This window comes from Notothenia rossii (assembly GCF_949606895.1).
Source record: "Notothenia rossii genome assembly, chromosome: 10".
Taxonomy (NCBI): domain Eukaryota; kingdom Metazoa; phylum Chordata; class Actinopteri; order Perciformes; family Nototheniidae; genus Notothenia; species Notothenia rossii.
In genome coordinates, this window is record NC_136908.1 from 20419063 (window position 1) to 20441495 (window position 22433).

The following is a 22433-nucleotide window of genomic DNA, read 5'->3' on the forward strand; positions in this document are numbered from 1 at the left end:
AGACTGTTTGGAAAGTGACAAGGGGCCTCATGTATAACGCCGTGCGTAGGATTGACGTGGGAAGGTTGCTTACGTAGTAGAAATCCGAAAAATAGGTCCATACATTTTCCGCCACTTTCCTATTCACCAAACATTGCGTACCGGCGAGGAAAGTGCGTATGGCACTTCCTACGCCTGTTTCCCTTTATAAATCACAACCGACTTGAAATGCAGTGCAGCTTTTGCGGGCTTCACGTAACGCCCATGTTTGCCTAGAAATAATCAAAGAAACGCCCTTTCATTCATTAATTTCGACTGACTGCATGGCGAAGATCGCAGGAAATGACGACAGAAAAGCTAAAAAAAATATCTCACACCGTGTCAGATTTTGGTTATTTTGGGGAGGTCGAGATACATCATATTGTTTGGTGGATGCAGTTTGAACCAGAGTAGCAGCATGGAGGTCGGATCGCCACCAAAATAAATAAATAAGTGGTCCGAAAAAGGTTAATGACAAAAAATATATAGCCTTCCTCAGGCAATGTGTGTGTACCGGGGACAGGAGACCCCCCCTTGATGAGAAACTGTAAGAAATGATCGGGGAATCCCTCCGGAGTGGAGTCATGACGACTGGATCTGAATTATGTTTTTGTATTTGGCGGTTTGTGTCCCCCCCCCCCCGCAGCAACTCTATATCCACCAGTTAAAGGAAATACAACTAATGTGTTGTGTTATATTAGCAGTACAATTTACCACATATGGTGCTCTTAGTTTCCATACCTCCTGTGTTTTACGAGCGACTTATCAAGTCTTGGCAAACGGCATAAAACATGATTAAACATGTATTAAACATATATAAAACCATGCTCGTATCTACAACCTATAGAAATGCAAAACAGCGTCAGTTTAGACGTAATTCTGTCCTCCTGCTTACCGCATCATTTATGAAAAAAACATTTCATAACATTAACACAACATATTCGAGGTGGTTTTAAATAACATATCCGTATTTATTTATTTATCCGAGTTATGTTTTTGTGTGTACTGAGGAGTCTCAAACAGGCGTTTGTTAAATCATTTTAAGATTGGCTTTAATCAATGTTTGAAAATGAATTCTTCATATATAAATGAGAGGTAACATTTTATTTATGGTATTATTTCCACATATTTCTCTCCATTCTTCCTTCTGCCAACGGTGTCGCAGTTTCTCTTCTCTCCCGTTTTTGTGCTTAGTGCGTAAGCATGGGTTAGAGTTGCGTGGAGGACCGCACGGTTTCCGTCAAGTTAGTATTTTATAAATCGCAAACATTGCGTAGAAACTGCCGTACGCCATTTTTTGAGCGTATATCCCTTTATAAATGAGGCCCCAGAAGTTAGAGAAGTGTTGATGAAGTGGGTGAGAAACGGTAGAATATCAGGAGCGATAGTCTGAAGGAGGTTTGAGGGGATAGGATCCAGAGGACAGGTGGTAGGACGGACAGACGTAATGAGGGTAAGAACCTCACTTGGAGATAGAGGGGAGAAGGAGGTCAGTGTGTGGGTGAACGGTGGGACTGGTGACCCAGCGGTGAGTAAAGCTGAGCCGGAAAAAGAAGAGCGAATATCATCAACCTTTTTTCCAAAGTAGTTAACAAAGTCGCTTGGAAGAAGGGAGGAGGGGGAAGGGGCTTTGGGGGGGTCGAGGAGGGTGGAGAAGATAGAAAATAGTTTTTTGGGATTGGAATAGGAAGAATGGATCTTATCTTGACAGAAGGTGCTTTTTGCCTGAGAGATGGAAGCAGAGAAAGAGGAGAGGAGAGCCTGATAGGTTAGGAGGTCGTCATGGTGTTTGGATTTCCACCGTTTCCGCTCTGCTGCCCTAAGGATGGTTCTATTAGCACGCAGTGCGTCATTTAGCCAGGGAGCAGGAGGGGACTGACGAGCCTGCCGAGAGGTGAGAGGACAGAGAGAGTCCAGAGAGGATGAGAGAGTAGAGAGGAGAGTTTCTGCAGCAGAGTTTGGAGGCAGAAGTTGGAACGAGTCAGAGGAAGGGAGGGCTGAGAGCACCGATGAGGAAAAGGTAGAGGGGGAGAGGGAACAAGGTTACGGCGGACAAGTGCAGAGTTAGAAGAGATTAGTTTGTTATGTTTGGAAAGGGGTAGAGAGAATGAAATGAAGAAGTGATCCGAGGTGTGGAGCGGGTTTACAGAGAGGTTAGAAGTAGTGCAGTTCCTTGAGAATATGAGATCAAGGACATTGCCAGCTTTATGAGTTGGTGGGGATGGAGACAGTGAGAAAGCAAAGGTGGTTAAAATAAATGTTAATTCAGATATCTTCTCTGTCTGGAGGTTGAAGTCTTTGAGAAGTACAGTGGGAGGGCCAGTTTCAGGGATGGGTGAGAGAAGATTACTTAATTCCTCCAAGAAGTCTCCCAAGGTGCCTGGTGGACGGTAGAGAACAACAATGGTTAATAATAGGATGGGCTACTGTGACGGCATGGAATTCAAAGGTGGAAGGAGTGAAGTTAGGTAGCTTGAAGAGGGAAAAGCTCCAGTTGGGAGAGAGCAGGAGACCAGTGCTGCCTCCTCTGCCAGTGGGTCTGGGTGTATGGGTGAAGGAATATGCTGTGGAGAGAGCTACTGGGGTGGCTGTGTTGGATGGAGTAATCCAGGACTCAGAGAGCAAGGAAATCCAGAGACTGCAGGGAAGCGTAGCGAGAAATGAAGTCAGCGTTAGGAACAGCTGACTGGCAGTTCCACAGGCCATCTGTAACTAGATGATCTCAGTTCTAAAGAACTTATAAGAAATCGGACAAGCAGAAATGTCCTCGCAAATATATCGCCCACTGTTAACTTTTTGCAGATATATTGGTATCAGTCAGTAACAAGATACCCCAATGGCAGCAAGGACAGTAGAGACATTTCAAAATGTTACTGGAAACCATTTTGTAATGAGATTACACTTGCCGCAACGCCAAATCGGGCCAAAGGTTAAAGTGTGTGTGTGTGGGGGGATGGGGGTTCCTCAGCCCTGTTTCTGGTGCCTCCATTAGGTCCACACCCATATTCAAACTCAGGTTCATCTAAACTACTCATCTGTTTTCCGTATTGTTTTTTTGAAGCTCCACAGTTGTGATGCTATTGTCTATTCCAAAGACAATCAGAAATACAGACAGAAAATAACATTGTCAGGAAGTTTGTCAATTTTAAAGCACTGACACATGCGTGAGGATGATCGTTTATTTCTACAGGGAAGAGTTCAACAAACTCACTCTATATAAACACAACAGTTCATACTAAAAAAAACAGGTTCCGGGTATGACTCATAATGACCTCTATTGTTTGGAATAAGGTCAGACGTGTTATCATCGCTGAGGTAAGACATGTAAGCTTTAACTGAGACTAAGATGTTGCCAAAGTATCCCTTGGCACAATGATGATGTGTGTGTTTATTTGTATTGTGCTAAAATAGTAGTAGGCATGTGGAACGGCTGGTTTCTCCACAGGACTTATTCACTCATAACTCCATTCGGAAACCCGCCTAACTTTAACAGGAAATACAAATGTGGTTGTGTTTAGCTTGTTTGAAAATGCAACTTGAGTTTTCCTGTCATTTCATAAAAGGGGAGGTCAAGTTAAAAAAATATCCAATACGACTTTGACATCCCCCTTGAACTGTACGAAATACTTTATAGAGTCAAAACAAAAACAATACATATATTTCTTAGACCCTGAAATCCTCAAGTCTTGGTGGGATTAAACCCTGGATATGGATTAAAACTAAATCCTTAACTAACAACAAAAACAGATTTTGCATTTGTCCGGAATTAACACTGATCTAGGACAATCATCTACACTGTCAACAATTAAGGAATGCACTAAGACACTGCAAATCACTTAAAGAGAAAATAAAGCTCATTTGAAGAAGTGACTGTTATTAGGAATTGTTGTTGGTCACTTACTGATTGTGTTGCTGTTACATTTTACCCTTGCATAACCCCTGTATGAAGCTCTTGTGTGCCAAGGCGGTTCTCGCAGGGTCAGCCCATCATTTTTTTTTCCTTGTGCAAACACAAGCTGTCACTAAGTCTGATCTACCACCACATGGACAACATGATTACATTGTCCTGTTTTATGACTTATGGCTCAACCATGGCCTCACCTGTGTGTATCTTCACACCCCCTGCTTATTTATTGTGCAAGATTCAAACGGAGCGCTGTATATCCTTCGGAAACATTTAACAACGCTACGGTAAAGTTGACAGACTTCAAAACTGACTTTTAAAACTGCAGTTTACAAGATGCATCCATCTCTCACCTCAGTCCTTTCTTGAACCCAACTAAAAGAGGTGAAAATGCGATATCTCGCAGAGACATTGCGTAATATTCTACTGTCTTGTGTGGTGTCATGTTTTCATGTGTTACATATGACCAGGAAAAAAGAAAGTAGCTCATTTGTGGTTTTGAAAGTAAAAAGATATTAAGGGTTTGTCCACTGATAGTAGCAGAGATGAACGAAAGCAGCTTGCTGGTTTAGACGGTTTGACCTAACTATCTGTCAATATTGGCTAATCACATAATGTATTGGTAGTAATTCAGAAACCCTGGTCCTTGTTTGAGGATCATACATTGAGCATTATGTTTGTCTACCTTGTAGAGGAGCCTGCATTGTTTGCAATTGAGCAGATGTTGTGACTATCTCTTTTTACAATCATTACTTTATTGCTCAGCTGTAAAAAAAAAAAAAAGAAATCGACCTGCAGCATCAACACTTAAAAAGTCCATGACTAAGAGTACCTCAGGTCAAATTGAGGGAGCCTGACTTGCATCTTTTACACATTTGTTAGCAGATAACAGTATCGGATAGCGTCTTTAACATAAGTGGGTCTGCTCCAATTTTGCTTACAATAACTTTTAATTAAAATATTCACACTGAGAAGTTAGAGCCAGAGGTTTTTAACTTAAAGATGAATGGAAAAGATTGTCAAAATACTTGCTGATTGGTATTCTGTTGCAGCTCTCTATAACGGATCAACAGTTTCAACTTAACATTTTGGAGGAACAGAGTTTTGCTTGTCCCCTAAAATGATATAATATAATAGTAAAAATAATGCAAGTTGAAAAGATTCACACCTAATAGGGCTTTTAATGCATTTTAGTTGTTCCAAGTCTGCCCATGAGCTGTTTTACAGTATGTTCCCTGCATGACTCTGCAAGCTCAGAGAACTGGAGGTTTCACATCTAATTTGCTCTTTTGCACAATTACATAATATCTGAAAGAATGGACTGCAACTTTATGAATTTCAAAGTTCAACAGTCTTGTCTAGACAAAAATGTGCTTGGGGACAATCTTAAATCATTAACTCAATCATCTTCACAATCATGGTAATTCAAAGGAAATTGATTTGGCATGGTGGAGCTATCATTAACTTCATTAAATACTTTATTGCCCGATACATTTCAGCACTGACTTTAGGACCACTACTCTTTAATTAGATCAGAATTAAGCATGGCACTGATGTCTCATTCAACACACAACTATGTGGAAGTCTTAACCAGGAACTAAAGAGTAACACTTCAAGATACACACAGTTGTTGCATTATTTTTTTAACTATTTTTTTAATCGTTTATTTGAACCGGGACAATGCACATTGATGAACATTTTAAACAAAATAATGTTTTCAAATGTAAATTAGCCGGATTTTAGCTTTGAGCTAATTTCCATCCGTAGTCCGGTCACATGCAACATTTATGAACATGACAGTTATATACATGGCAAAAATAAATACATGATGTGCAGAAGATTAATTATTGGAGCTTAATGAAGACTACAATTTAGTGTGGGTTCATTTTAAGCTAAACCTTTGTATGTCTGAAACACGTTTAATATGAAAAGCAATTAACATTTGGAGCAAGTGTAGTCCTACAGGAGCACTGTAAGTAACTGCAGATGTATGTCTCCTTAAGCGTCAGACGCTACTTCATCTTGCTGCTATGAGAAAACATGACACAGACACAGGCATGAAAACCAGGCAATGAAGATTATTGTGCGACTAACCTGTGCAGCAGCTGGCTCTCATTAGCCGGCACGGGGGCAGGGTCACTCTTCGGCTTTGTCTTGAACTTTAAGAACTTGAATATCTTCTTCTCTCCCTCATTCTTGTCCTTGTCTACCGAATCTGTCAGGTTGGCTTCGCTTCTGGAGAACAAACTTTTCAGAGACTTTCTGGAGGAACTCTTCGCCATCTCTGCCTCTGTACGTAAAGCCACCGAGGGTATTTGTCCTTACACAGAGTCACAACTACTTTTCCGCTTATGGTCGATTTATTAACCTGATCTGCGAAGTGGGGAAAGTGCACGGATGGCACTTGTTGACAGATGACATGCCGCTGCTGCCTCCTTTTTTCTGTGCAGTATGCAGATATCAGGTGTGGCGACACGCCCCTTAGGAAAACACCCAACACCAGACAGCCTGAGACTCCAGCTGGTCCCCTACCATATAATAAAATAAAATAAATAAAAAATGTATTTTTATTTAGCCTACTTTAATAAGTCAGGGAGTTATATTCTGCGTTTCCAAGTTGCATTACATAATTCCAAAGTTTGCACTTTTATTGGTAATAATAGTTTCACTTCCATTTATTTCAGGTGAGTTATGGGTTTCCACATCAAGAAGGCTGAGCCTTCGTGAATATGTTTGTCACTGCATCCTGGTAAATAGGCTAATGTATAATGTTTGTGTCTTTGACATAGCGCTGCTATGCAGCCACCAATAAACTGTAGCCATACTACGAAGCCAGTTCAACATACCCTGGATATGTTTGAGTTATATTAACTAACCCTAACAAACGAGATCTCGCTAAGCGGTCAGTTCTTATTATACATCCATGGTCCTACGACACTGGTTATCAACTCAGTAAATCAACCCAGGGTTTCTCTGTTCAGCTGAGAGCGCGTTCAAGGGCGGGGCTAGCAACATTTGACCAATCACAAAGATGGACAAGCGTACTGACAGCGCAGCGTCATACTTCATTAATGAAAATTAAACTATAATATTAGACAAATATGAAGAAGTTAAACTTTAAACATCCATGACTTAAACATTTTATCGAGGATAAAAGCAGCATAGTTGCACATGCAAGGTGAATACAGAACAGCTGGTTAAAAAACGAATAAATTACCGAGTGTTTAGGCGTAGGCCTAAATGAACATTTATGATATCACTGCCTCATCTAAGACACGAGTGGATCCGACTTTAATTACATTTGAGTAGAGTTTTTCGTCAACTTAACTTCGTGTTGCTTAAAATAATACTTCTGAATACAGCTAGGCTATGTGACTGTTACATCCGCTGCCTTCCTGGGGCTGTTAAAGCTGTTAAACCTGTTTGTGTGTGTGTGTGTGTGTGTGTGTGTGTGTGTGTGTGTGTGTGTGTGTGTACACATGAGCGGCGCAGTTCCTCCGACGTCCCGCCCTCGCTGCATCCGACGAGGTGATTGGATGAGACGTCATCCAATCCCCGCCTCTTCCGGCACATCTCCCGGGGGAGGAGTACAAAGGCTGGGAACGGAGATCATTCTGGAGGCTGGACATGATGATACACACTCGTGTACGGTAGGTGGCGGTATGCAACCAAAAGCTGTTTGCGACCCGCCATTAAAAAAAGAGAAGAAGAAGAAGAAGAACATTCTGGAGGCTGAGTCTGTATATTTAAGTGCCGTTTCTTGTTGTGCTGAGGGTCAGACGGACGGACGTCACATGAGGGCGATACACGAGCCGTAAGTCGGAGACGCGTGACAGAAAGCTCAGAGAGAATCGGAAAACTCGGATACAGAAACGGTAGCATTGGACTGTTATTTTTGGGCGGATTTGTATAAACTGTACATTGAGTGTTTCATCATGTCAACCAGCTCAGATGGTAGCCAAAGAGACGATATGGAATGGATGATATCCAAAGCTGCGAGAAAGAAAAGATCTTTGAAAGAAAGAGATAGTTCAGTAAGAGCTAGAAGTTGGTCGGATTGGTCGGGTGAAGCAGACAAGGCTAATCAAAGCAAAAAATCAAAAATCAGTCAAAGTGTCAGCCAAGCAATGTTGGATAAAGAACTAGAACACAAGTGGAAAGTTGTAATAGAATTCAATCAGGATGGTGGGCATTACCACCCGATTAAACTTACCAAAGCAATTGAAAAAGAGATTGGAAAAATTAAATTTGCTAAATTCATGAACAACAAGCGGGTTTTGATACATGCCAATAACAAACAGCAGCAGGAAAAGATTCTGGGAATGAACTCACTGAATGGGGAGAAAATGAAGGTGCATGTGGAGCAATGGCAAAACTGAGAGGAGTAATTTCAGGAGTACCATTGGACATGTCAGTGGAAGATATTAAAAGTGAATTAAAAGGAGGCAAAGTAGTGGAAGTCACAAGGCTTAAAAGCAAACGGGATGGCACACTCAAAGAAACATTATCAGTTCTCATTCAGTTTGAGAGAATATTACCTAAGGCAGTACAAATGGGATATTTGAACTTCATTGTTAGGGAGTACATTCCCAAACCTCTCAGGTGCTACGCATGTCAACGAATGGGGCACACAGCGCAGCAATGTAAAGGTCAGCTAAGGTGTGCGAGATGCGGAGGAAAACATGAGTATGGAAAATGTGAAAAGGATGCAAAGGTTAAATGTTGTAACTGCGGAGGAGATCACAGTGCTGCGTTTGGAGGATGTGAAGTGCAGAGAGAGGTGCAGAGGGTTAAGATTACAAACAAAGTTTCATACGCAGAAGCAATAAAGAAAGTAAGGGGAACAATAACAATCAATAAGACCCCTAGTGGAATGGAGCAGAGCATTACAATACAAAATGGCAGGAACACACCAAAAAGTAATCTTCAAATCCAACCCCACAGCGCCACCAAGAGTAAAGAGGATGATGATGTTCTAGGAGTGAAAAAGGTGAATTTTGTGGTATTCATATGCCATACTGTAAATGTTGCATTACAGTTAAAAAAGAAAAGTGATAGAATCAAAGCCATTGTGGAGGCAGCTGGAAAATTCCTAGACATGAAAGATATTAAAGCAGATCAGATACATGCAATGTTGGCTATAAATGGAGCTGGGGAAAATGAAAATCAGGATGAGGGTTAGATCCTTAATCATGGTTCTGCACATATTACAGTGAAACTCAAGAAGCCTCATAGCTAATGGTCAAGAAATATATATATGAGCTAGAGGTGGTCCCTGAGGTAATATGTGTGCAAGAAACCTGGTTACGACCTCAATTAGACTTTGTCATTCCAGGATTTAGTTGTATAAGGCATGATAGAGCTTATAGTCAAAATGGTGGAGGGTGTGCCACGTTTCTCAAAGATGGTGTGGCATATAGGGAGGTGCAATCTGATATAGAGTGTATTATAGTGGAAATGTGCAACCCTAGGAAACAAGATAACATTAGGATAATCAATTTATACAACCCATGTAAAAATCTAACCACTGATATATTTAAAGAAATAGGCAATAAACATAGGAAGGAATTTTGGTGTGGTGATTTCAATGCACACAACAGTCTATGGGGCAGCAACCATACAGATAGTAACGGAAATATAGTGGTAGAAATGCTGGAGGAAAGAACACTAGTATGCCTTAATGATGGACATGGCACAAGAGTAGATGTACACAGGGGGAAAGTCTCATGCCTGGATCTGACATTAGTGTCGAACTGTTTGGTTCATACATGCGAATGGTTTATTTTGAATAGCTCCACTGTAGGAAGTGACCATTATCCAGTGCTTACTAAAATGAATACTAATGTATATGTGCAGGAAGGAGGTGTAATAACCAGGTGGTGCTTTGCTAAAACTGATTGGGGGAAATTTAGGATATGGTGTGAGGAGTCGGTACACCTGATAACATCAGAGGGAAGCATAGAGGTCATTACAAGCCAAATAACGCAACATATACTGAATGCAGCAGAGAACAGTATACCCAAAACAACAATCAAGGGTAGGAAGAAAGTGGTGCCATGGCGGAATGAGGAATGCAGCAGGGCTATTAAAGAGCGAAATAATGCATTTAGAGAATTAAAGAAAAACATGACGCAAAATAATGTTATAGAGTTTCAAAGGAAAAGGGCAGCTGCTCGAAGGACAATTAATTATACAAAAAAGAGAACATGGAGAGAATTTTGTTCTACCATTGGCAGAGGAGTTAAATTAGGTGATGTCTGGACCATGTTTAAGCGGATGAGTGGGAAAAGGAAATCCATTACAATTCCAGCCTTGGTGGATGGGGAGAGGCTGGCAGTGACAGATAAAGAGAAGGCAGATATGTTAGGAAGGACACTTGCAGCAGTACATAGTGGGGAGCATCTCAGTGATATTCATAGGCAGCAAAAACAGCAGTTACTAGAAGAGAATGAAAACGTGAAGGAGAAGAGACAGGATAATAGGTCGGCTCTGGATGTGGAATTTACAATGTCAGAACTCAAAATAGCCTTACAAGGTACAGGATATACAGCCCCAGGACAAGACCAGCTATGCTATGCTATGTTTAGACAATTACCTATGGAAACTATGAAAATGGTGTTGAGTCTTTTCAATAAAATCTGGAGAGAAGGAGATATGCCAAGTGTGTGGAAAACAGCAATTGTGCTACCATTCAATAAGCCAGGGAAAGATACAGCTAACCCTAGTAACTACAGACCAATAGCTCTTACATCACACCTATGTAAATGGATGGAAAAGATCATTGTACGTAGGCTCTCACATGTACTGGAACAGAAAGGGCTGCTGAGAAGTTTTCAGAGCGGATTTCATAAAGGGCGTTCCACAATAGATGCGCTAGTAAGAGTTGAGTAACGATGTGGAAAAAACATTGAAAATGAAAGAGATAATGGCAATAGTGTACTTTGACATTGAAAAGGCGTATGACTCTATGTGGAGGGATGGGTTACTGATCAAATTGGGTAGAATGGTATTGGAGGGAGAATGTACAATTGGTTATGGGCCTTTTTAACAGACAGGACATTTAGAGTAAAGGTTGGAGCAGATATTTCCAACTATTTTGAAATAGAAAATGGTATTCCCCAAGGGAGTGCAGTCAGTCCAATATTATTTAACATCATGATTAATTATATATTTACTTGCTTAGACACATGCATACAATCGGCTCTGTACGCAGATGATGGGGCTATTTGGATGAGGGGAAGAAATGCCCCATACGTAATGGAGAATATAGCTAGAGCGATTACAAAAGTGGAGAGGTGGTCATATAACTGGGGATTCAAAATGTCAGAAAGCAAGTCATGCTACATGGTATTTACAAACAAACGCAAGATTGATGGCCAACAGCTAACACTAAATGAGCGTCCAATGACAAAGGTGAATGAGTTCAAATACCTAGGACTGTGGTTTGATAGCAAATACACATGGAAAATGCATATTAATCAAGTGGAAACAAAATGCAAAAAAGTATTAAATTTATTGCGAGCTGTAGCTGGATGCAACTGGGGCGCAGATAAACAAGCATTAATAGACATTTACAGATCAATTATGAGGTCCACAATAGACTATGGTTGTATAGTATATGGAGCAGCAGCAAAAACATCGCTTTTAAAAATTGATAGAATACAATATAAAGCATTGCGGCTGTGTATTGGAGCAATAAATTCATCCCCTATTAATGCAGTTCTGATAGAAGCAGGAGAGACACCTCGAGATCAGAAGAGAGAAACTTGCTCTGTCATACTGGGTCAGACTACATGGTAGTGGAGAAGAAAATATTCCAAACAGAATATTACAGGATTGCTGGGAATATGCAAAATTCCAGGGACGTGGGTTTGGCTGGACGAGTAAGGAAAGAACAAGGGCATATGGAGTGGAGAATATCACGTTTGCCAAAGCAACCACATTTAGCAGTGTTCCCCCATGGCTGTTCCCAGAAGCTAAAATATATATGAGTATTGTAGAAAGGAAAAAAGAGTGGCAAATAAATGAAGTGGGAATTAAAACAAGTATGTATCTGAACGAAAAGTACTATAATTACCTACAAATTTATACAGATGGCTCTAAGAACAAGGAAGAGCGTGTTGGAGTTGGCATATACATCCCAGACTTTAAAATATCTATTTTAAAAAGAACATCTGATCAATTATCAGTGTATACAGCAGAAATGCTTGCTGTAATAATAGGATTGCAGTGGGTTGAAGAGGTCAGACCAGATAGGGTGGTTATATGTACAGATTCATTGTCCATATTACAAAGCATACAATCAACAACTACTAGAGAAGACATTCTCATAGAACTGAATCATAGCCTGTTAAGACTGCACAGAAGCGACATAGATCTATAGTTGTGCTGGGTGCCTGCACATGAGGGGGTGAAAGGGAACGAGTGTGCTGATAGATTAGCAAAAACTGCACTACAAAAGCAAATAACATTACCAGTTCAACTTGGTAAAGGAGAAGGAAAAGCAGTCATTAAGAAGAAAGGGATGGAGATCTGGCAGAAAAGGTGGGAGAAAGACCAGAAAGGCAAGGACTATCACAAAGTACAAAATACAATTACAATTAATATTCATAAAAAAAGAAACAAAAGGGAGGAAATCATGATGGCTAGACTCCGAATAAATCAAACGGCTTTGAACAGTACGCTGTATATCATGGGGAAAAGTACGGTGGCCCTGAGAGGCCAGGGTGCTGCAAATAAAAGAACGCTGCAAATAAAAAAAACGCTGCAAATAAAAAGAAACAGAAATGCCGCGCAAATAAAAACGCCGCGATGCAAATAAAAAAGCCACAACGGAAGTGAATTACCGGGGACTATTATTGCTGATGCACATGCGGTTTTTTATGCGAGAGAAGAAGAAGTCTGGGGGATCTCCAGGAAACATCTCATGGGTAAGTTTATAATGTTAAAGTTACACAGGATGTAGATAATATCTGTCGCTGCCGTATTTATGACTTTAAATGACGTTATTTTGTGTGTGGGAGCAGATTATGTGTGTAGTGTATAATGTTAGTAGAACATAGCTACTTTTATCTGCTAACGTTAGCTGTTTTCTAAACAAACGGATCTGAGCCGACCGGGACTTAAAGATGATGCTAAGACACACAAAGTAAGTTGAATATGCCTTTATTCAACAGACGAGCTCGGGTCCTCTCCTCAACATGCTCTGAAGGAACAACTTTTACTGAATTAGGGCTGGGCAAGTTAACGCGTTATAATCGTTGCCCAGCCCTATATTGAATACATACAAGTATAGATCTTCACTAACATCCTGTAGTCAATCTTGACTCCATCAACATGTCATCTAAATGTGCCTGTCTAGAGATAAATGAGGGTCTCTTATCCTGCTTAGAGATAGAGAAGGGTCTCTATCCTATCCAAGACGTGCTTCCTTTGAGAAGTGTACTGGCTTTAAATCTTTCTTTTTTTTTTAATGTATTTTGACATTGTAGATGCATGGTTCAGATATTAAGTGATTGCAGCTGATATCTGCTGTTAAATTAGTGTCAGCTGTTTGCAGGTAACATTACCTGCTGCAATAGCTTACCAAGTAGCTGTTACTTAATTGCAAATGAATAACATTCACATTGCTCTTTTTCCACAGGCAATGTATTGTCCATATTGTGGGACTGCTGGGTGTTTTGGGAGGTTTTGCGGCTCCTGTGGCAGCAACATTGAATGTTTGGCTCCCTTTCTTGAAGATGGTAAGCTCCTCCTTAAAAGTCAAGAATTTCACCAGTACAGTGATAATGTCTTATTTGTATATGATTTGTTGCCATTTTAATATATGCTATACACATATTATTGTCAGTCATGGCAATTTCAACATGATTTTAGAACTACTGATAAAAAAAAATGCCAACAAGTAAAAAAATCAGGTGAAATACCAAAGTTGACCAATTATGTGCTCCTTCATGTGCTGAGGGTTGAGCCTTCTGATGCGTTTATGCACAAATACAGGCATTAAAAGGGTACCTTTTTGTTCGCTACCTCTAGATTGATATGTATTTTTATCCTTACCAATTATGTAAGTATCCCAATATGTTGTCCTTTGCCTGTTTATTTCTCTTCTTTTTTGCTCCTCATGTCTGGAATTGTTCACGAATTTAACATACTGAAAACATACACTTATGCATCAAACATTTCAGGTATTTTCCTCATTACTGATACATTTTCATTTTTTTCTTAATAGGTTTTTTGTTATTAAGTTTCATTCCTAATGACACTGTTGTCTTTTCCCTTCAGTCACAGCATCTAATGAAGGAATCAAGGCAGGCCTCATCCACAAGTACTTCACGGAGGGACACGCTTATGAAGTGATACTTGATTTTCTAGAAAAAAGACACAACATTTCTTAGTCTGAGGACCTTAAAGAGGAGGCTACAGAACGCTGGCTTAACAAGAAGGACAGACTACACTCCCATTGGCACTGTACACCAAACTGTTGCACATGAACTGAGAGGCTCGGGTCGGCTGTTGGGTTACAGAGCTATGTGGCAGACATTGCAACAAAAGTATCACCTGACAGTAAAAAGGGAGGATGTTAGACAGACGATTTCCAGACTAGATCCATCTGGTGTTCAACTTCGTTCCAGGCGAAGGTTTGTCCGAAGGGGATACGTCACAGCAGGACCAAACCAAGTGTGGCACGCTGATGGATATGATAAACTTAAACCCTTTGGTATTGCCATCAGTGGCTGCATCGACGGCTTTTCAAGGAAAGTTATGTGGCTCAGGAGTGGCAGCACTAACAACGATCCGGGCATCATTGCGCAGTACTACCTGCAGTGTGTATCGGAGTTTGGACTACTTCCAGCCCGCCTTCGCACTGACTGTGGAACTGAAAACTGCACTATGGCAGCCATTAACTGCACATTACGATCTCAACACACAGATGATTTTGCAGGAGCCCTCAGTCACATGTATGGTACCTCAACTGCAAACCAGCGCATCGAGAGTTGGTGGTCTTTCTTCAGAAAGCAAAGGTATAGCCTTTTAAGGTCAGGTCCAATTGTGTGTGTGTGTGTGTGTGTGTGTGTGTGTGTGTGTGTGTGTGTGTGTGTGTGTGTGTGTGTGTGTGTGTGTGTGTGTGTGTGTGTGTGTGTGTGTGTGTGTGTGTGTGTGTGTGTGTGTACACAGAGGTGCCCAAATACTTCAAATCTATCTGGATGAAAAAAAATTGTGAAATTACATTAGAGCTGTACACTAACATTTTCCCAAGGGAGTTTATGTGCTCCCAAATGAAATAATGTAGGAGCGCACCAAGAAATGTTCAACATCTCTAGAAATATTGTGACTTTTTACTTGAAGTTGTCTTTTTTTCATGAAATACAAAAGTTTTGAATTCCACCATTAGGACTCAGTTCTGGATCGAGCTCTTCAGTGACCTTAGAGAGAGGCACCTCTTCAATGGGAGCCATGAGCACAAGTGTCTGCTGCGATATGTGTTTTTGGGCATCTTCCAAAAAGACCTCGATGAGTACAGACAGCTGTGGAACAACCACACCATCAGACCTGTTCGCCTGTCTCAGTGTCCATCAGGTAAACCTGATGCCATGTACCACCTGCCTCACAGGTTTGTATTCAAATTGTTTGGTAATATTACTTTAAAATATATCTGACTTCATATAATTTGGTGTATCAGCCCAATATGACAAGTTTGTCACTTGATAAATAACGTGATTCATTTAGTCTGAAAACTCATTATTTCAAAAATGATTTCAAGTCTTAAACGACTAAAAATGGATTCCAACACAAAACCTAAATCAGAAGATATCCAAAGCTATTCTGTCGATTTATCTTACTCAATTCCAAAAAGTACCTTGTGTTAGAAAGTGAGTAGAATGACCATATTTGACTGAAAGAGCTGCTGTCAACCTGAGATTAATTTCTCAAGTCAAAGCTCTTTGTTTAGGATTTAATTAACGAAGAACTGACTCAATGGATTTTTAGTTATAATGCTTATCTAGCATGTTTGGGGGGTTAAATGATCCATTTGTAATCACTTGACTCATGTTTCAATTTATGACTGGTCATAGGTTTGGCGGAAGGGAGTGTGGATTTCCAGTGTCCTGGGAAGCCCTACACCACTTTGATGGCATCATGCAAGCATCATCCCAGTACAATTTGTGTGGCGATGAGAATCTGGAGATTCATTTTGTGGACTTGCAAAGACGGAGTGGGTTGGCTCCACCAGTGAACTGGACAGCTGCTGTTCAGAATTACATTTCCATGAAAAACATGTCTGGAGTGTAGAATACATTGCCCCACCAGCCCCCCAGAACCTTTTTTGTGTGTACAAGTTTCCAATGTAGGTTGAATATTATTTAGAATGCTGCAATTCTTAGTAGATAAGTCCAGTGAAATATTCAGCTTGTATCTTTGCATAAGTCATTAGACTGAAACCTTTCTTTGTTTAAATAGACATACACCATATTCATGTATTTTGTAAAACATGTTTAGTGTTACATCCGTGTTATCAGTTGAATGGTCGATCGTCAGAAGATTATACACCTAATATTTTGGTAATTGATTTTAATTTTGAATATAAGCAGGTTCCAGCCTCTAAAATGTGAATATTTGCTGGATTAATTTGTTCTCTGTGAGGCTTCACTTTCTGACATTTTAAAGACCAAGGCGTGTCCGAAATCACTCTCATTCACTACTCCCTACTCCTTATATAGGGAATTCTATATAGGGAGTATTGAGTGATTTCAGACACAGCCCATAACAAATTGATGAATCAACAATAACATTCATTCATTGCATCAGTCACATATGCTACTGTTATTTCTGTTTTCACAGTGGATCTGAGAATAAAATCTTGTGAACCAGCTACAGCCGTGTCATCTTTGTAGCGAGTGTGTAACATATGCTATACGTAGAAAAACAAGTCCTTACGTTAAAATGAAACACTTTTAAACCATTTAATGAAGAGTCATTCAGCTTTACTCTTTCACAAAGTCCATGTAAAAACATGTTGATAAAATGGGCAAAACAAAATTGGCACATTTGCACAACAAGGTGCCTTTTGCAGTCTTTATTTACTGTTTATGTAAATATTTGTAAAACATCTTAACACATGTTCTGAACTCTTGATTTAACCACGGTCTACCTTACCTACCTAACGAGAATATAATAACAATACAATACAAATGTGTGGTGTTGTTCACATGTTAGATATGAAATAGGACAAATCTGCCATGAAAAATACTCACATCTCTCTTACGTCACAACATTTTGGTCTGACAGATCGCAACATTAAAACAACGGACTGTGTAGCTACTGTGTGTGGGAACATTAACTTTTACCACAAGTTATTTAATTGTTTAAAGGCACCCAAAGCCGGGGGAATTATTAATGCCAAAGTTCATGTTGGCTTTGAAGGCACCATAAGTGTCCAAAAGAGGAAGCTTTAAAATGTTGGCACAGGTATTTGCCATTGGGAATGTTGACGTTGTAGAACATAGGAACTGAAGGCGTGGCAGAGGACTCATACCAGCAGGAGGCACACATGGCACACCTGTAGCGAACATTAACACCTCCTCCAAGGTCACTGAGCTGTCATTTTCTAAAAAGTAGAGAACATTGGAATCAATTGACAGTAAATACTATCTACATCAACACCGGAACTCTTTATAATCTGTGTGTATAAAAATCAGACAAGAGCAAATTGACTAACCTTCACAATCGAGAAGATAATCTGCCCAGTAACTCATAGCTTTCTCTTCCTGAGCCCTTCTGTTGCTTCCCTGTTGACTAAATTCAGGCTGGAACAGATTTTCCATCTCTGCAGCAGACAGCTTCACATCGGCATGACAGAGAGCAGGGGTCAGGACCGTCGGATGCTGCTGCAGAGCTGTCAGAAACTGCAAACTTTCAAGTCCAGCCTTGAATCTAAAATACAATTAAAAGATGCATGCAAAGATACATGTGCATCATGTAGAAGTAAGTAAGCAAGAAAATGGGACAACAGCAACACGTTTTTCATAATTATTTTAGCAATAACCATGAAATACAAAAACCTACCTTTCGATTGCAGTGTTGTTCCTGTGGATTATGTACCACTTCAGGTAATCCTCTACTATCATTTTTTTTTCTTCACATGACCTGACATGTCTGAAGCACCCAGCAGTCTGCAACATGGCACTGTTCCGTATCATCAAGTCCTGAAGGATCTCCACTGAGGGTGAATTCTGAATCTAAAAGAAGAGATAACAGAGTCCCACACATTTCAAATATGACACGTAATTATAAAAAATGGTAATGCCAGAAGTATATCTTGAAAGAATGGTTTAAGTGGACAAAACTCTCTCTTTACCTATTCTAGAATTTCACACCCTTCTCAGACCTCTTGTAGGACTTTCCCTATCTCCTCATCTGTAATGTCTCCGACAGATGCCTTGAAACTGCTCTGCCCTGAGATGTAGCTGACCAGATCCTCTGACAGAAAATTAGGACCAGGTCCACCATGCACAATGGACACAGCAATCATCTTCCCTGCTAAATAATACTCATCCTCTCTGATAGCTGTCCAAGATAATGCAGAATAAAGAAATATTAAATCAGTTTCCATATTTGAAAACACTGCAAGGTTGAAATATGGGTTCTTTTAAAACATTATACACAAAACAGAACCTGTTGAATTGTAGACCAGGTAGCGGCTCTCCACAGGTCCATCAAATATGGGCCGTTTGTTCAGCTCTTTCATGAGAAGGGAGAGGAATTCTCTCTTGGGGCCACCTGTATCGAGACCTTCCTCAAACCTCCCTTCATCGTCAGAGAATTTCACCAGGATGTCTTTCTTTTCTGAGAATGTTGCCCTTTTGAATCCTCTGACTGCTCCATCCCAGATGTTCGAGCGACAGATGTTAAATCTGCTGACAGCTCGATGGTCAATCTCTAGGGCCAGGTTTGCAGTTATCTCAGAAAGTGATTGCTGGTCCACCCTGTCATCAGATAAATTATGACCATGTTAAATGGTACACCATAGCACACATTTTTGATCAGGAAAAATAACAACCACAGTTGAAGTAAGGGTAACTTTTCTCTTACTTTGTATCCTCTGGAATGTCATGACTGCACTCAACACTCTCTGAGTCATCCTTATCCTCTATTACAATGGGCGCATACAGCTGAGTATATTTGCTGAGAAATTGACATACACAAGTTTACATTGTTGATGTTTTCATATAAAACATACTTGAATTGTAGAAAGGAAAGTATAATACCTATAGCACGCAGTTTCCAGCACACCTCCTGATGTTCCTGGGCCCTCTTGTGAGTCAGAAAATAAGACCTGAATCACAAACCATAACAGGGATAGGACAGGTAAGTTGAAGTATTTTAAATCATGGCTATCTGAGGGCTGATCTAGAAAGAAAAGACTATTCTAATGTACACAAACGTGGATCTCTGGGTCAGTGTGACACGTTATTTCATGTAGTTTAAGACATTAATTGTGTGACAATATTTCCAGACAAGGCTAAATGTGAACAAAAGACAATGTTTTGGAGCCACAATTACCGGAGCTGCTGAATCACTGCCTGACTCTGCAGGTTCCCATACCTGGAAGTAAAAAACAATATATCAGTGTGACACTTCAAATTTGACAGAACTAGAGCTTAACACATTTGAACATAAATATTGAATTCTATTATTCTGACAGAAAGTGTATGTGATTTGCGCCAGGGGGAATGATCCTTCTTACATTATTACTTTCAGTGAAAAACATACACATTATTATGGTGTGATTTTGCAGGGATCTGCACTAAATAAAGTTGTTTTCTTAAGTTTGTATAATATGTGTAGGCCAGGACGCTGCAACATTTACCGCAATTTAAAATGCTATTTTGGGACATGTTTCATCGTAAAAATATGCCGTCTATGTGAAATCTAGAAACATTTTCACTTCCAGATAGAATTTACAATATAAGCGATCTAAGATACAACAAATGTAGTACTCACTAATGTATCAGCTGCATTGAATTCTGCAGAAGTTGGACTCATGATGATCACCTCTGAATCCGATGAGTTGGATTCAGAGCTGGTTTCCTGAGCTGTGAAATACAAGAACAGGTATAAGAGGATTTTAGACTACTCAGAACAACAGAGTGCTTTCCTTGACAAACAAATCAATTTAAAAAGCTCTTCTTGGTTGGTAATTAATTTCACAATTACTTACAAGATGTAAAGAAATCTTCAGCTGTACAAATGTACAGTGTGATACGTTGGTAGGCCTTCCCCACTACCTCTTTGTACTCGTTTAGAGTGAAGGGTACTTCTGTTCCTGGTATATTAGTTATCTTTGTACCGTCAGGGTAGAGCAGTACGTAGGGACCACCATGTACATTTCTGTCGAAGGTCTTCATTTTTTGCTCAGCAGCTCTCTGCAATTCGTCCGCATCCGACTCTGGTCGCATCAAAAGGGGAAGTACTGTTCCTCTTACAGTCTTCAGTACACCATCTTTCAGCCTCATAAGGCCTACTGAAATCTACAGAGAAACAACGAAATAGGCGACTGTTAACTAGTTCAGTGACACTATAAATACATGACAGAATGGACTGTCGGCAAATTATTAGTATATCTCAGCAAAAAAATGTACCTTCACAACCTTCAGGTTGTCTTTTGATGGTGTTTTTTTTTTCTTAAAACCTGCTCGTCTCTCCTTCTCTTTTACACTCCGGAAAGTCCGGAATAACTCCAGTGTGCTTTTTCCTGTAGCCTCTGCTTGAAATAAGAGTCCAATCAATCGTCAATGACAAAGAACAGAGAGACATACAGTGTTCTCACCCATACTCATAAGATATAGAGTGTACATTGCCTAAGCCTAATTCAAAAAATAAAAAAATAAAAATTACCTCCACTTGTGCCTGTTTTATCAACATCACACAGGAATTTGAGGTCCTTGCCATATGAACAGCAAAAGGCTGATTTAGAGTCCTGCTGCTGTCCACAAAAAGGACAATACATTATGACCTGCAAGAAAACAAATAAAGTATCATTAGGTTGCTTTGCGCTTCAATTGCATGAACATCTTTCTATCTATCTATCTATCTATCTATATATAAAGCAAGAAATGTCCGTGTGTGTGTGTGTGTCTGTGTGTGTGTCTGTGGCTCGCATATCTCTCTGACTGTTTGTCAGATCGACCTAAGCTTTCGGATATGGCTTGCGGATTGCATGATGATTTGCATCCTTCATTTAGAATTTTTTGGGATTCATTTTTCTAAACCTTTATTTTTGACGAATCTACGCGCTCCGATCGGGTACGCCCCCCGGACAACATTGCAAGCAGCAATTATGGGAGCCAAACAATCGGTCCGCTTAGTACAGGCACAAGCTTTGAACGGCCATGCCCCGAACGGGCACTGCACTAGTTTTTAAATAACACTAACACATTTGGAAAGACTAATCAGTACTACTTTCAACGCTGGCTTAATACAAGGAATCTCCCAAAATGGATTGCAAGTGTGTCTTAATCACGACATTCCCCACTGACAAGGGCAAGACAAGTTTCCGGCAGTTAAACATGCAAGAATACTGTGTGTGTGTGTGTGTGTGTGTGTGTGTGTGTGTGTGTGTGTGTGTGTGGTCTAGATTTAAAACGGTTCAAGCTGCACGGATAAATCGAGCAGAATCAAACAGTTTTTACAGACAAGCAAACAACTTGAAAATAGCTTTCTGCAGTTTTGATCAAAGCTATGTTCTACTAACATTATACACTACACACATAATCTGCTCCCACACACAAAATAACGTCATTTAAAGTCATAAATACGGCAGCGACAGATATTATCTACATCCTGTGTAACTTTAACATTATAAACTTACCCATGAGATGTTTCCCGGAGATCCCCCAGCCTTCTTCTTCTCTCGCATAAAAAAACGCATGTGCATCAGCAATAATAGTCCCCGGTAATTAACTTCCGTCGTATGTGCATCAGCAATAATAGTCCCCGGTAATTCACTTCCGTTGTGGCTTTTTTATTTGCATCGCGGCGTTTTTATTTGCGCGGCATTTCTGTTTCTTTTTATTTGCAGCGGTTTTTTTATTTGCAGCGTTCTTTTATTTGCAGCACCCTGGCCTCTCAGGGCCACCGTAGGAAATTGACAGTAACAAGTGTGGGAACTGTGCAGTAAAAGAAGATGTAGAACATATATTGTTACATTGTGACATCTATAAAGCGGAAAGAGAACAATTAAAGACTAAAGTCTTAGAGGCAGAGAGGGAGTGGAGTGTGGTTGGTGTTTTGGGAACAAAAGGAGAGGGAGTAAAAGCTACCAGAAAGGCACTGTTTAAAGAGCAACTTCCAGGTTAAAGAAACCTGTGAATAAATGTGTAGGAAAATGATGAATACACTAGATTTTCAAAAAAATATACAGAAATATACACTACAGTGACATATGGCGTCGTTTTTGTAAGAAATGTTCACTTCCGCATAAAAAAGCTTCGGCACGTGACCTCCCGCG

General features: G+C 40.2%; 3 protein-coding genes across 6 annotated transcripts in view; 1 reads left to right on the top strand and 2 right to left on the bottom strand.

Moving 5' to 3' along the window:
* Positions 1–6422, bottom strand: part of crybg2 (crystallin beta-gamma domain containing 2) — a 46189-nt gene extending 39767 nt beyond the window's left edge. Inside the window, exon 1 of the mRNA XM_079653285.1 lies at positions 6017–6422. Within this exon, the coding sequence (XP_079509411.1) occupies positions 6017–6204 (188 nt within the window). The 5' untranslated portion in view covers positions 6205–6422. The remainder of the gene's footprint in view (positions 1–6016) is intronic.
* A 7665-nt stretch (positions 6423–14087) lies between these two features.
* LOC307022335 (uncharacterized protein) lies at positions 14088–16796 on the top strand. 2 transcript variants are annotated; one of them, XM_079655089.1, is made up of 3 exons: positions 14088–14946; positions 15318–15536; positions 16000–16796. In XM_079655089.1, exons 1-3 carry the CDS (start codon positions 14453–14455, stop codon positions 16214–16216), a joined length of 930 nt encoding a protein of 309 aa, XP_079511215.1. In that variant the 5' UTR covers positions 14088–14452; the 3' UTR covers positions 16217–16796. The 2 variants fall into 2 exon arrangements, with proteins under 2 accessions (XP_079511215.1, XP_079511216.1); XM_079655090.1 differs by having other exon boundaries at positions 15318–15502.
* Positions 16797–16873: 77 nt separating this feature from the next.
* Positions 16874–21958, bottom strand: LOC307022334 (G2/M phase-specific E3 ubiquitin-protein ligase-like). 3 transcript variants are annotated; one of them, XM_079655087.1, is made up of 13 exons: positions 21795–21958; positions 20822–20939; positions 20575–20687; positions 20145–20454; positions 19928–20019; positions 19487–19528; positions 19192–19259; positions 19016–19108; positions 18599–18909; positions 18312–18490; positions 17990–18162; positions 17643–17857; positions 16874–17531 (listed from the first exon to the last, which is right to left on the bottom strand). In XM_079655087.1, exons 1-13 carry the CDS (start codon positions 21858–21860, stop codon positions 17290–17292), a joined length of 2022 nt encoding a protein of 673 aa, XP_079511213.1. In that variant the 5' UTR covers positions 21861–21958; the 3' UTR covers positions 16874–17289. The 3 variants fall into 3 exon arrangements, with proteins under 3 accessions (XP_079511213.1, XP_079511212.1, XP_079511214.1); XM_079655086.1 differs by having other exon boundaries at positions 20566–20687; positions 21795–21955; XM_079655088.1 differs by lacking the exon at positions 19016–19108 and having other exon boundaries at positions 20566–20687; positions 21795–21954.
* Between the last annotated feature and the right edge of the window lie 475 nt (positions 21959–22433).